The sequence below is a fragment of the Dreissena polymorpha genome, chromosome 16, assembly GCF_020536995.1.
Source record: "Dreissena polymorpha isolate Duluth1 chromosome 16, UMN_Dpol_1.0, whole genome shotgun sequence".
Taxonomy (NCBI): Eukaryota; Metazoa; Mollusca; class Bivalvia; order Myida; family Dreissenidae; genus Dreissena; species Dreissena polymorpha.
The window spans coordinates 19,206,753-19,223,095 of NC_068370.1; the positions used below are offsets into that span (position 1 = coordinate 19,206,753).

At 37.4% G+C, this 16,343-nt stretch overlaps 1 protein-coding gene across 4 annotated transcripts in view; it reads right to left on the minus strand.

The window, feature by feature from the left end:
• LOC127862909 (RB1-inducible coiled-coil protein 1-like) overlaps positions 1–16,343 on the minus strand; it is a 115,462-nt gene that overhangs the window by 13,603 nt on the left and 85,516 nt on the right. For all 4 annotated transcript variants that reach the window (XM_052402181.1, XM_052402182.1, XM_052402183.1 and 1 more), the window contains 3 exons: positions 10,621–10,846; positions 8,484–8,532; positions 706–753 (listed from right to left, as the gene is read on the minus strand). In XM_052402181.1, coding sequence (XP_052258141.1) covers positions 706–753; positions 8,484–8,532; positions 10,621–10,846 — 323 coding nt within the window. The remainder of the gene's footprint in view (positions 1–705; positions 754–8,483; positions 8,533–10,620; positions 10,847–16,343) is intronic.

A 16,343-nucleotide genomic window follows, 5' to 3' on the forward strand; every position in this document is an offset into this window, starting at 1 on the left:
ATGTACAGTTCCAACATTTTTCTTAATGATAATGCTTGTATTGTTAGACAATGTACAGTTCCAACATTTTTCTTAATGATAATGCTTGTATTGTTAGACAATGTACAGTTCCAACATTTTTCTTAATGATAATGCTTGTATTGTTTGACAATGTACAGTTCCAACATTTTTCTTAATGATAATGCTTGTATTGTTAGACAATGTACAGTTCCAACATTTTTCTTAATGATAATGCTTGTATTGTTAGACAATATATGCCCAATATTTTTTCAATAATAAAACTCATACTGGTATGTGAGTACATGCTTTAAGATGTTTCAACAAAATTGTGTAAATCTTAGACAATAAGGGCCCGGTTGCTCAAATATTAAATGGCTTTAGGTAAAAGACTGTTACCTTCAGACCCAAATACAATTAATTTAAAAACAAATTTCATAATCAAACATATGAAACTATTTAAGCAAACAAATTTGTTTACAATGAACACATATATTAAAGCTCTAACAATTAAGTCATATACATAGCTTGATCCATAAAACCAACAGCTGTGAGCTAAACTGGCTGCTAAAGTCTTGTTTTTCCAGGCCCAGATCCAAAAAAGGGCCATGTGATTGTGTATTTAACCACAGCATTACACAGATGAAGGTGCCAACAAACTGGCAGGTAGCATAGCAGGAGTGGTTGAGCTAAAACTATTTCACTTACCACTTTTTGCTGCATTTTACTTATTTCTTCTTCTTTATACTTGACATCCTAAAGAAACAAAAAACAACACAAATGTTTATAATAAATTAGCAAGACCAAACACTTGCCTCCAACTGATCCTCATTCATGAACTTATTCCACAAGAAAGCCAAGGAAAACAAGAGTGCCAAACTGTCACAAGATACGCCAGTTTGAAGGTTTTGGACAGCTTGATAACTTAAACATTTGAGTGGCAAAATGATATATTTTTAAAAATTAAGCAGCACATATTTGAACTTGACCTAGATATCATCTAGACACAACTTCTGACCCAATTTGGTGAAGATCGGATGAAAACTACTTCAATTAGAGAGCGGACACCATGCTAAATGCTTGAAATGCACTAAGTGACCTTGTGACCTAGTTTTTGACCCTGCGTGACCCATATTTGAACTTGATCTAGATATAATTTAGACACAACTTGAGGCCAAATTTGATGAAAATCAGACTGCCGGACTAATGGGATTGTTTACCCTCGGGACTTCGGTTAAAAACCATTGCCCAAGCACACTGCTTAACATTAAAACTCTGCATTTAAAAGGTTGAAAATGGCCATAAAATGGACAGCCCGATTTTACTGGGCTGTACCATTGATACAAATATAAAACTTTGCAGTGTTGGTGCGGTGCTTTAATAAACAAGATGTGTTTGTGAAACACAATGTCCCCCTATATGATGTTTGACATTGTAGGATGACCTTGACCTTGTGAAGGATGACCTTTACCTTTCACCAATCAAAATGTGCAGCTCCATGAGATACACATGCATGCCAAATATCAAGTTGCTATCTTCAATATTGCAAAAGTATTCATAAAATAAGCCATATGGGCCACATATATTTGACCTCTGACCTTGAAGGATGACCTTGACCTTGACCTTCAACCACTCAAAATGAGCAGCTCCATGAGATGCACATGCATTCCAAATATCAAGTTGCTATCTTCAATATTGCAAAAGTATTCATAAAATGAGCGATTTTGGCCACATATAATTGACCTTGAAGGATGACCTTGACCTTGACCTTTCACCACTCAAAATGTGCAGCTCCATAAGATACACATGCATGCCAAATATCAAGTTGCTATCTTCAATATTGCAAAAGTATTCATAAAATGAGCGATTTTGGCCACATATATTTGACCTCTGACCTTGAAGGATGACCATGACCTTGACCTTTCACCACTCAAAATGTGCAGCTTCATGAGATACACATGCATGCCAAATATGAAGTTGCTATCTTCAATATAGCAAAAGTTATTGCAAAATGTTAAAGTTGGCGCAAACAGACAGACCAACAGACCAACAGACAGACCAACAGACAGGGCAAAAACAATATGTCCCCCACTACTATAGTGGGGGACATAAAAATCTAGTAGTTTAAAAATTAGCTTTACACTGGCTGAGCCTAAGGCTGTTAAAAAGCTGCGTCTTCATTTGTTGATAGACTTTTAAAACGATGGCGCTGATTGGCCGAAATTTCTTATTAAGAATCACTAGTAGGTCAATCCGTTTAAAAATAGAATTTTCCCACGGTGGACGATCGTAGCATTGCACTTTACAAAAAGTAAACAGTAATATTTTCTATGTAGGAGATATAAAAATGAAAGAAAAAGGATGAATAAATCCAAAAGAACTTGGACTTGTTTAATAGTTATAAATTACTATGTTTATGTTATGTTACTGTACTTCTTATTAATTATTATTATTAATATGATGTTGTTATTGTATGTTATTGTTTGTTTTGGGTTTTTTTAAGAAGGAGAGAGAGAAAGAATAGCCCAATTTTTATAAGTAAAGATGGTGAAAACACACATACTGTTGTATGTGGCATCATCATTACTGGACCCACTGTTCAGTATATACTGCAATGGGTTTGTTGGAGTCTTTAGACTTTGTGATCTGTGGTTTTATTGTTAAAATTAACATAATAATATTCTTAATTCTATGTTTCTAGGGAGAGAAAAGATTACACGAAAGTGTGAAATGTATAAAATCAGATAAAAACTACTTCAATTAAATAGCGGACACCATGCTAAATGCTTGAAATGCACTAAGTGACCTCGTGACCTAGTTTTTGACCCAGCATGACCCATATTTAAACTTGACCTAGATATAATTTAGAAACAAATTCTGACCAAATATGGTGAAGATCGGATGAACACTACTTTAATTAGAGAGCGAACAACATGCTAAATCCTTGAAATGCACTAAGTGACCCTGTGACCTAGTTTTTGACCGGGCATGACCCATATTCGTACTTGAACTAGATATTGTCAAGATACAACTTCTGACCAAGTTTGGTAAAGATCCGATGAAATCTATTTTAATTAGAGAGCGGACACCATGCTAAATCCTTAAAATGCACCAAGTGACCCCCGTAACTTAGTTTTTGACTTGGCATGACCCGATTTCGAACTTGACCTAGATATTGTCTAGATACAATTTCTGACCAAGTTTGGTGAAGATTGGATGAAAACGATTTGAATTAGAGAGCGGACACTGCTGTGGACGCCACCTGCCGCCGCCCACCCGCCATGGGTGATCTTAAAACTTTTTCAAAAAGGGCGTATAAAAAGACAGTGATCTTTGAAAAAACTAAAACCTGCCACAAAAAAAAGAAAACCCCCAGACACCACTATGTAGAAAATTGATACAACAAGAGATGTGTTTGTCAGAAACACAATGCCCCCTTTAGCGCCGCTTTGATTTTTTAATTATTTTTTTTATCATATCCCTTTAAAAAATATTACTTCCCTTGTAAAAATGATCTGTACCTGCCAAATGATAAATAGAAATTATCTCCCTTTATAGCTTGGTACTTCCCTTAATTTTTTTTTTTTACCTTTGACCTTGCAGGCTGACCTTGACCTTTCAGCACTCAAAATGTGCTGCTCCATGAAATACACATGCATGCCAAATATCAAGATGCAATCTTCAATATTGCAAAAGTTATGGCCAATGTTAAGTTTTCGGACGGACGGACAGACAGTTGAAATGCTATATGCCACCCTACCGGGAGTATAAGAACAAGAAACATGGCAAGCCTAGAGACCAGATTTGTTGAAGTTATTACTTAAATTCAAATAAATGTGCAATCCCAAGCTATGACTGCAAGCAAGTTACCAACACACAATTTCAGAAGAAAACACAAGAAACAAGCAAATTCGTTGAATTGATATCCCCCGCCAATCTACCTTTGGACACAAAAAGTTGTCTGGACGGATGGACAACACCAACGTGCATCATCCTCTTATCCATATATATACTCCTACCAAATTTTTAATGAAATCCGTCAAAGCACTTCCAAGATATGACTCCGCACAAAAAAAGTATTTTCAAGATACAAAGGGCCATAACTCTGTTATTATTCACTGGCGTACAATGCCATTTGGCGTGCATCATCCTCTTATCCATTATACACTCATAACAAGTTTCAACGAAATCCGCCAAAGCAATTCCAAGATATTGCTTCGGACACAAAAAAGCATTTTTTGAAGACACAAAGAGCCATAACTCCGTTATTAACAGATGGTGTACAATGCCATTTGGCGTACGTCATCCTCTTATCCATATATATAACTCATACCAAGTTTCAATGAAATCCGCCAAAGCACTTCCAAGATATGGCTCTGGACACAAAAGTGCCGGCCGGACGGAAAGACGGACGGAGGGACAACGCCAAAACAACTCAATTAGTCAACTCATGCTATTGAGAGGAAACAGCTTTTCTATTTTAAGAAAAAGGGACCTTGTAATCGACACAACTGGTACAAGGTGGAATCAATTGGTATATATTCAAGCCACATACACAAAGGAGCAGCAAATACTATCCATCCACTCTTGAGATATGATTTGGAAAACATTTGTTATTTTAGAAAAGGTGATGTTTACTGTACCCCGTAACCTGTAAACTTCACCATAGGATAAGAGACCTAGACCTTCCACAGAAACACCCAAAATAAAACCCATACTGGTGCTTCATGCAAGCTTGCTATATGCTTAGTTTCATCAATATTGGTCATGCAAACTGAAGTAATTGACCAAAAACTATGATTTTGCTGTTTTTCTATTTTTTAATAACAGTGATATGAGATTGCCCACACTGTGCAAAAGCTACTTCTTCATGTGAACTTTGAACTGACAAATATCAATTTTTTATTTCCTTCCTTGCTGAAGTTATTGAGTGGAAACTGTTTATTTACTATAAGACTAGAGGGCCAAAGTCGCTCACCTGAGATACAAACAAACTGACCTGTTTTTTGAAGCCCAAGATATCATTAGAACAAATGCTCTAACCAAGTTTAATGAAGAGTGACCTATAAATGTAACTTTAGAGTGCTAACAAGGTTTCACTATAGCCATATAAGGATAACTTCCCGCCCCTGTAGGCCATGTTTTTCGACAGACATGAACTATTTTAGAACTCATCCAAGATATTATTAAAAAACATGTTCTGTCCAATGTTCATGATGATTGGACAATAAATGACAATAAATGTGACTTAATAGAGTGTTAACAAGTTTTTACTAAAGCCATATAAGGAAAAATGCCCCAACCCCCGTGGCGGCCATGTTTTTCAACCAACCTGAACCATTTTCAAACTCGTCCAAGATATCATTGGGACAAATCTTCTGACGAAGTTTCATGAAGATCGAACAATAAAACTTTTACCAGCAGAAACCTCCTATTCAATGTTTTCTATTTTTAGTTACAGTGACAATGACTTTGACCCAACTGGGCATAAATACAAGAGCACCGCCTTGCAGGTGCAGACCGCTCATCTATTCTCTTTTTAAAGTTGAAGGGACTCTCATTTTCAATCACAAAAGAGGGAGGGGTGGAGTGAAGAGGGGTGTATAGTGTGGACATTTATTACATTATTTTCCAAAAATGCGAACAAAAATGCAAAAAAAAAAAAATTCGGGGGGGGGAGGGATGGGGATTCTTGGGTGCGATGGTTGGACGGTATTTCAAACATAAAATAATAAAAATAAATATGTGTGTTTGTTTTAACTGTTTAAAAAAAAAATTGGGTGGGGGGGTGGGGTGGGTATAGTGTGAGGGTGAGGGTGTGGTGGTCATTTGTGAGATGATCTTAAAAAAAATAAAAAAATTAGGGGGGGATTCGGGTGGGGGGACGGGGGATGGGGGGGGGATTCTTGGGTGCGATGGTTGGACTGTATTTCAAACATAAAATATTTAAAAAAATATTTGTGTTTTTTAACCGTTAAAAAAAAATATTGGGGGGGGGGGGTGGGGTGGGGATGGGGAAAAATGTGAGGGTGTGGTGGTCATTTGTGAGATGATCAAAAAAAAAGAAGAAAAAAAATTTAGGGGGGGGGGGGGGGGGGGGGGGATTCGGGGGGGGGAGGACACGGGGGATGGTTTGGGTGGAGTCTATTGTGGTATGTCAGGTAAGAGTAGTTTTGTCAAAGTATCAATCAAATCTAATCATAAATAAAGAAGTTATGGCAATTTTAGCAGAATTTAATAATTTGACGTAGAGAGTCAAGGTCATTTAAAGGTCAAGGTAAAATTCAACTTGCCAGGTACAGTAACCTCATGATAGCATGAAAGTATTTGAAGTTTGAAAGCAATAGCCTTGATACTTAAGAAGTAAAGTGGATCGAAACACAAAATTTAACCATATATTCAAAGTTACTAAGTCAAAAAAGGGCCATAATTCCGTAAAAATGACAACCAGAGTTATGCAACTTGTCCTTTTACTGTACCCTTATGATAGTTTGCGAGTGTTCCAAGTATGAAAGCAATATCTATGATACTTTAGGGGTAAAGTGGACCAAAACACAAAACTTAACCAAATTTTCAATTTTCTAAGTATAAAGGGCCCATAATTCCGCCCAAATGCCAGTCAGAGTAACATACCTTTGCCTGCACAGTCCCCTTATGATAGTTAATAAGTGTTGCAAGTATGAAAGCAATAGCTTTGATACTGTAGGAATAAAGTGGACCTAAACACAAAACTTAAACAAATTTTCAATTTTCTAAGTATAAAAAGGGCACATAATTCTGTCAAAATGCACGCCAGAGTTATCTAACTTTGCCTGCCCAGTCCTCTCATGATAGTAAGTAAGTGTACCAAGTTTGAATGCAATAGCATTGATACTTTCTGAGAAAAGTGGACCTAAACGCAAAACTTAACCAAAATTTTCAATTTTCTAAGTATAAAAAGGGCACATAATTCTGTCAAAATGCACGCCAGAGTTATCTAACTTTGCCTGCCCAGTCCCCTCATGATAGTTAGTAAGTGTACCAAGTTTGAATGCAATAGCATTGATACTTTCTGAGAAAAGTGGACCTAAACGCAAAACTTAACCAAAATTTTCAATTTTCTAAGTATAAAAAGGGCACATAATTCTGTCAAAATGCACGCCAGAGTTATCTAACTTTTCCTGCCCAGTCCTCTCATGATAGTAAGTAAGTGTACCAAGTTTGAATGCAATAGCATTGATACTTTCTGAGAAAAGTGGACCTAAACGCAAAACTTAACCAAAATTTTCAATTTTCTAAGTATAAAAAGGGCACATAATTCTGTCAAAATGCATGCCAGAGTTATCTAACTTTGCCTGCCCAGTCCTCTCATGATAGTAAGTAAGTGTACCAAGTTTGAATGCAATAGCATTGATACTTTCTGAGAAAAGTGGACCTAAACGCAAAACTTAACCAAAATTTTCAATTTTCTAAGTATAAAAAGGGCACATAATTCTGTCAAAATGCACGCCAGAGTTATCTAACTTTGCCTGCCCAGTCCTCTCATGATAGTTAGTAAGTGTACCAAGTTTGAATGCAATAGCATTGATACTTTCTGAGAAAAGTGGACCTAAACGCAAAACTTAACCGGACGCCAACGCCGACGCCAAGGTGATGACAATAGCTCATAATTTTTTTTCAAAAAATAGATGAGCTAACAACACACACTAGGTCTTCAAGTAAGCCACCTACACACACTTTCGTAGAGTACCATTATCCAAATATATACTAAATAGAAGACTGGGGTTTCTGGGAAAAGATTGTTCACGTTAAAATGTAACTTTTGAAATTTGCAGGACCTCACCAGTTTTTATTGGACCTTGTTTTTCTTTCGCAAAAACCAGAGATAATACTTTTTATTCAGTTTATTTCTTTAAAAACATAATTATGTAATAATATCAATTTAAATAAAAGAAAGTTTTTTGTATTCTTATAAATAACAAGTATTTTTAAACAGAAACATTAAACCCTATAGTACTCAGTGAAACTTTGGCATCAAATGTTGTCAAGGTCAAGGAAAATGGGAAGTATCGTAGCTTTACAAACATAAAAAGGATTGAAACCAGGACACTTTATTTGAACGAATAAAAAAACTGTTGTATTTCACTTATGTCATTTAAATCAATGCAGGATTTTAATGGTTCTTACAAAAGCACTTAGAGTTTGTTGCGTCACCAGCACAGATATCCATTTGGCTTGACTGATTGGTAATAAACTATTCTTTTTTATTGTAAAACCATCTATCAAATTTAAAAAAAGTCAATACTTATAACAGATTCAAAGTTTTGTTTAAATTTTTAACAAAAACATAGTTTACATATATAATTTTTTGTAAGACTCAAAGACCACCAATGGTAGTGGGCCTCACAACATTTTATCGGAAATGTCCAAGGTCCAATGTCTTTTGCATGGGTTGATAGGGCACAGTGTGCTTGTACTCGGGTGAGCTAATCATTTTATCAATTTACCTGCTCCAAATCCTGAATTCTCTGTTGTAAATTTGGCAGTTCCGGGTCACTGAAATGATTTAATATCATCAACATGTATTTATTGACAAAGCATAACAAATGGTCGACTCCAGATTTTAATTTAAATCTTTTTTTTAGTACTGTCATGTAATTGTATATTTCAATGAAGAATAGGTCTATTGGCCGCTCACTTGAGTTTATGTTATAGAAATTTGCAAATAACATTGATGTAAAGGTGAACTAGTAACAAGATTTTTGACCCCACATGACCCAGTTTTGAACTTGGCCCAGATATAAATGGAACAAATACTTTTATAAAGTTTCATGAGTGACCTTTATTGTAAAACTAAGTTTTCTTTCAAATTGACCTAGTGATCTTGATGACCCAATATGACCCAGTTCCAATTTTGGTAAAGATATGATTAAGAAAAGCGTTCTTACCAAGATTATTTAAGTTTGGGCAAGAAATATGATCAATAGAGGTGTTTTATAAGAGGTAAAATAATGTTGAAATCCCAATACAGACAAAAAACAATAACATGTCAGATTGAGCTAAAAACTTAAGTTAAACGAGCTTACTTCTTTTCTTATAATTCATGTACGAACTATACTATTTCATTAAAAAAATATAGTTTACAAAAGATGTAGAGCGTTGATATTAGTTTGTTTTTGTTGGAAACAAAATCAACAACAAAATCAATAAGATCAAAAAGTTATGAGTTATGTTGCAGTTATATGCCCTACCATGACATGTATTAGACAAAACAAGCTTGGAGATGAAGATGTTTTAAGTAACTCTGAAAGTCAATTTCCCTACAGATAAAGGCCTTATGTCCCTAAACTAAAACATGTACATACTAACCTGTTATGTGTAGGTTTCGTGATGTTTGTGCAATATCTGTGATTTTTATCTAGGTTTTTTACTCTGTATGACACAGACAAAATGTGTTTTGCGAAAGGGTAAGAACAATAATTCTTTTAGAAACAAATAAAATGCAACATGACACTCCAGCTAGTGAGGGGCCAATGCTGACCACAGGGGTATAATTGAACAAACTCAGCAGAGGACCACTATAAAATGATGCACACCAAATATTAACTACTAACTAACTACTAACCCTTAAAGTTTCAAAGAATATGATTTTAAAGTTATTAATCTTACAAGTCATTATAAATCATGTGACCCCAGGGGCTTATTCAGTTTTGATCCCAGTCACATGATTTGAACAAACAACGAAGAGGAAATCTATACAATGATACAGACCAAGTATCAAACCGCTGCAGTTTTGTTATTGCAGAATATTTTACACTTATAAGTACCCGTCTCCTAACATTTTATTTTTTAAGAAAATCAGTCACAAATACAATATTTTATGGGTTATGGGTTGCACTGAATACCCCCACATTGACACAGAATTTTGTGCATGTTGTCTTCACAAAAAACAGCAGACACCATGCTCAATGTTTAAAACGCACTAAGTGCCCCCGTGACCTAGTTTTTGACCCGGCATGGCCCATGTTTGAACTTGACCTACACATCATCTAGATACAACTTTTGACCAAGTTTGGTGAAGCTCTGATGAAAACTACTTGAATTAGAGAGCGGACACCATGCTCAATGTTTTAAACGCACTAAGTGACCCTTTGACCTAGTTTTTGACCCATCATGACCCATATTCAAACTTGACCTAGTCATCATCTAGATACAACATCTGACCAAGTTTGGTGAAGATCGGATGGAAACAACTTTAAATAGAGAGCGGACACTTAATACGGACTGACCTACCGACCGACCGACAGACAAGCTCACTCCTCTATAACCCCCACCTTAACTTCTTTTGTGGGGGTATAATTAGCTCTTACTAGCTATTTAATATCCTATTTAAAAATCAAAGTATACAGAACAGATCAGTGTATGAAAGTAACATACCTCACAGTTGCTTATCATATGTGCCTTTCTATCATATCATAATATTTGTGTGCAACTTATATTTCTTTTTTTTTTTTAAGTACTCATTTTTGAAGAGCACAGTTACTCATATCCTCAATCCTTATTAAGAGCACTTGGATAATGGAGACATAGCTTAAGAACACATGTTGGAAACATGTACAGCAGACAATTTATTCATAGACAAACCTTATATTGACAACTGATGGTGAGCTCAATGTATTGTCTGAGTGTCCAGCCATGCTGAAAACTTGCTCCTTAAATGAATGCAGCTCTTGCTGGCAGAGATGTAGCTGGTTTTCCAGCTGCCATTGCCGGGACCCAAACTCGCGCTCCTTTTCTTTCAGAAGTGACAAAGCCCTTTCCTTCACATCCTCAGCCTTACATTTTTCTTCAAGAAGTGTCTGCATATCTTCTGTACAATAAACATAACAAATGGATATATGATACATAGGGTATATTACATGACTGTTGTGTTAAAAGGGATGTATTGAACAATGTGGATTGGGTGACCTTGTGTTTTATGAGCTCGCACAGCCAGTGGAGTCAAATTTGATAAATTAACAAGTGTAATAAAACTATCAAAATCCAAACAAGAGGGCCATGATGGCCCTGAATCGCTCACCTGACTAACCAAATACAATCCCAACCCAGATTTCATCAAGATAAACATTCTGACCAAATTTCATAAAGATTGGATGAAAACTGTGACCTCTATTCTCTACACAAGGTTTTTTCTATTATTTGACCTCGTGACCTAGTTTTTGACCCCAAGTGACCCAAATACAATCCCAACCCAGATTTCATCAAGATAAACATTCTGGTCAAATTTTATGAAGATTGGATGAAAACTGTGACCTCTATTGTCTACACAAGATTTTTATATTTTTTGACCTAGTGACCTAGTTTTTGACCCCAGATGACCCAAATACAATCCCAACCCAGATTTCATCAAGATAAACATTCTGACCAAATTTCATAAAGATTGGATGAAAACTATGACCCCTATTGTCTATACAAAGTTTTTCTATTATTTGACCTAGTGACCTAGTTTTTGACCTAGTGACCTAGTTTTTGACCTAGTTACCTAGTTTTTGACTCCAGATGACCCAAATACAATCCAACCCAGATTTCATCAAGATAAACATTCTGACCAAATTTCATAAAGATTGGATGAAAACTGTGACCTCTACTGTCTACACAAACAAATTAATGACGGTTATTCTATTATTTGACCTAGTGACCTAGTTTTTTACCCCAGATGATCCAAATACAATCCCAACCCAGAATTCATCAAGATAAACCTTCTGACCAAATTTCATAAAGATTGGATGAAAACTGTGACCTCTACTGTCTACACAATGTTTTTCTATTATTTGACCTAGTTTTTGACCTAGTGACCTAGTTTTTGACCCCAGATGACCCAAATACAATCCCAACCCAGATTTCATCAAAATAAACATTCTGATCAATTTCATAAAGATTGGATGAAAACTGCGACCTCTATTGTCTACACAAGGTTTTTCTATTATTAGACCTAGTTTTTGACCTAGTGACCTAGTTTTTGACCCCAGATGACCCAAATACAATCCCAACCCAGATTTTATCAAGATAAACATTCTGACCAAATTTCATAAAGATTGGATGAAAACTGTGACCTCTACTGTCTACACAAACAAATCGTTGACGGACACGCACGCACATACGGACGCGGGACATCACACGGTCACATAAGCTCACCATGTCACTTCGTGACAGGTGAGCTAAAAAGTATAAAATATTCTATGTGTGTGCATTTTGAAGTTTATGAGGTACTTTTGCACCTTAGGCTGCATAATGTATGGACCCAATGTGTGTCCCAGCAACCCTACCTAATTAACTTACTAGACTTGAACGTTGGACAAATTTTGAATTCTAGCTGCAATTTTCAGCTATTTAGTAGTTACCGAGTAATTTTCAATTTTGGTGTGGTCCTGTAGCGGGGGGGAGCTGGAGTATCTGAAGGAAACCCCGCACCTCAGGAGCCAAGACCACCAACCAAACTTATGCATAATATACCTTTTTATTGTGAAAAATACAATTAAAAGACATCAAAGCAAAAAATTATATATGAAATGCAAACATTAACATAAATTATATAGAACTTTGCAGATATTTACATGCAATCATAACGTCACTATGATATGTATATTAATTAATGACCTCATTCACAAGTCTGGTCTTTACAGCCACTAAAAAGCAACACAGAGTTCACACTTTGCAATAGGAATTCTGATCTGGTCTTATGTATTTGAGACCAAATATACACAAGTATATCAGTCTGATTATCTACATGTATATGTAATAATAATGGACAATACAGAAGGCTGGTCAAAAATGCTTATACACATATATGTTGATCACAAGAAATCGCTGAAAGCATAGAAAGACTGTTGGTAATAAAAGAAACTGAAACTAAGTACTTAAATCATGAAGATAATTTATTTTAGTAAAGAAAGCTATATAATCCAATATTATTTTTTAAATATCCATAACTAAGTATATACTCTACTTTGTATACATTAATTTCTTTAATATATTTTGCTGAATATAGTTATCCAGATGACACAGTAACTTGTACATATCACTGAAATTAAGGATCTGAATAATGCACTAAATGTCCATGTATCTCCCTGAAAAATCAATGTACCAAGTTGACCTGACAAGACGAAGGGAAACCGTCTTAATATGTCATAGAAAACAGCGGATTTGTACAGAGAACAAAAAGGCATTTAAGATGTCCTATTTGTGACAAAAGGCAATAAGTCTTTGAGAAAATCATTGAGGCAAAACCACCCGCTATATAGTTTCATCAAATTTAAATCATTACTTCATGATATCTCAACCGTAAACAAAGAATTCCTAAGAAAATATGCTATTATCTATAATCAAAAGGCAAAAACTCACTAAAATTAAAGTTTCTTCAAGGTCTGTTAAGATCGTGAATGGAAACAAAGAACCAGACAGAACAAGACTATTGCCAAGCAATATATGTCCCCTACCGGCTCCACCATTGTCAGATTTTTTTTATTTGTTGCCATAGCAAGCAGAATTTTTGACATAGGAACAAAATGAAATGATGTGCATAATGTCCATATTGCCATCTATCCATGTATCACATTTCATGAAAAAATATGAAGAACTTTTAAAGTTATCGCGATTCCAGAAAAGTGTGACAGACTCACAGACAAACGCACAGAGCGCAAACCATAAGTCCCATTTGGTGAAGCCGGTAGGGGAAAATTAGGATAATCCAGACAAAACAAGAGATTCGTCCCAGGCAGAACAGCAGTCCTTACTATTTAATGTTGTATGATTATGAACAGGATCTCCATAAGTTTCTTAAACCTTACGTGATTTTTATTTATCAAAGAATACATATTTTAGGTGTCAATTATTTTTCAAACCATAGCAACAACAAATTTGGTAAAATACGAAAACTGTAACAATTTGCATATTCACCATGTGACCCCATATGTTCACACTAGGTTTCATAAACAATCTTTAAAAATAATAAAGTTTTATAAAAAAAGGGTGTTGAAGTTCCATGGCTCGGATAAGTTCCGACATGGCTGGGTCAGCACAGACTTGTGATGACTTACGAAAAGCCAAGGTATGCAAAAGCATAGATCTGTATCCTTTTGATGGAGCTAAGAGAAAGTTAGACTGTTCTGGTGGACTTTCTCCTTGCAGAGGCAACGAGGGTTGAAGCCCTAACAGAAAAACGTTTCTTCTGCAGGAATTGCCAGATAACGGCCAGACGTGTAGGTGGAACATGTCTGGATCCGTATGAAGTCTGCCTCTCTGAGATAGGAGATCTGACCTGTGAGGAAGTTTCCTGGGACGGTCGCACAGGAGACTGAGGTCGATGAACCAGGATCTCCTGGGCCACCACCCTGATTTTCTCCAAGATTTGGGGAATTAGAATGGGTGGGGGATAGGCGTAAGCGTCCAGTTGGTCCCAAGCGAACAAAAGTGCGTCTACCGGCCACGCTGGTGGATCGTAAACTGGAATCACGTACAAAGGAAGTCTGTGGTTATCTCTGGTCGCAAACAGGTTGACCAGTGGATAACCAAACATGAGAAAAATCTGGTTGGCCACTTCCTGATGAAGTGTCCACTAGGACGGAAGTAACTGGTGTTGCAATTCAAACTGTCCACCAGGGCGTAAAGATGACCTGGTATGTGTTTGGCTGAGAGAGAGATGTTGAGGCTCTTGCAAAGAACTAGTAACTTCCTGGTTTCCAGATACAGGTAGTGAGTGTGTTTCCCCCTGTGCCTGGATGTAAGCCACAACTGATTTGTTGTCTGTTGATACCATCACACAGAAGTCCTAAAGTTGTGATTGGAAATGAGATACAGCTAGAAAGACTGCTCGAATTTCGAGATTGTTAATGTGCAAGTGAGACTCTTGAGGAGACCACAATCCTGAGATTATCAGGCCGAGTGGTTCCAAGTGAGCGCCCCAACCTTCCTTGCTTGCATCCGTTATGAGATGTAAGGAAGGTTGCGGGGGACGAAGCAGTACTCCTGCAAAGAGTCACCTCGTCTAGCCACCACTGAAGTTGGGAGACTAAGGACGGAAGGATGGGAATCTGTGTAAGCAGATTGTCGGGAGACCATTTCCAACAAGCTGAGAGATAGTAATGAAGAGGACGTAGGAAGAGACGTCTCAGCTGCACAAAGCTACAAAGCTCAGGATACTGTTGAGCAAGAGGAATTCTTGAGCTGTGATGTGTGATTGGGACAGAACCCATTTAACCCGCAGGAGGTCTGATACACGTTGACGTGAGACCCTGACTTGATTGATGTGGGTAAAAAAATACATTCTCACGAAGGTGAAATCCTGAGAAGGAATGAGGTCTGATTTGTCTGCATTGAGGAGGAGCCCTAACGAGAGGAGTTCTGTCCATGAGAAATCTGGGTTCAGCAGAAGCAGTTGACCATCAAGCTGGTGTAAGAGACAGTCGTCAAAATACTGAAGAAGTGTATCCGGAGCTGTGCGCGGCCTGCAGCCATGAGTTTGGTAAAAACTTGTGGGGCTGTAGCCAACCCAAAGGGCATGGCCCGAAACTGGTAGACCTGGCCTCGAAAGGTGAAGCGCAGGTACTTCCTGTAGTTGGGATTTATAGGAAAATGGAAGAATGCATCTTCCAGGTCCAAGGACACTCACCAGTGCATGGGATTGATGGAGTTTCGTATGAAGGCAGGAGTCTCCATCTTGAAAGTCGGTTTGACTAGAAAAGTGTTGAACACTTAAGTCTATGACCAGCCTCTAGGAGCTGCTTTACCTTTGAACCAGGAAAAGGCGACAGCAAAATCCTGGAAAATAAGGGTCGTGAACCCTTTCTACCACATGTTTTTCCAAGAGTCCGAGAATGGAATCTGGAATTTGTGGATGCAGAGATACCAGATCTATGGGCACGCGGGAAAGTGGAGGCCTTTTTTCGAATTGAAAAGTGAGGCCTTTTGTAACAAGGGAATAAACCCACGCGTCCGAAGTTATTTGGAGCCATCAATTTGCCAAGTGCAGAAGTATGGCTCTGACTGGTACTTCTGGCATCGGACGCTTGAAAGCCCATTGGCGCTGGCCAGAGTTGTTTCTCGCTAAAGAAGCATGGATCTGGTCTTCCCGATCAGCCGTGATTGCCGCCGATATCCTGCCTCCAAAAGGGAATCTGCTGTGAAAGAAGCAGTTCTGAACGAGTTCACGCCTGGTTCCAACAGGAAATTTTGAGGCAGTGAGGAGATGATGAGGTCTCTCCGGAAGACGTCGCCTTGCTAATCCTGTCCGGCTCCTATCTGCGGGCCACCCGTTCTGTGACAGTGACTGCAGAGCCTGTAGCCGACAGTGAAGGTCGGGGGGTCATCAT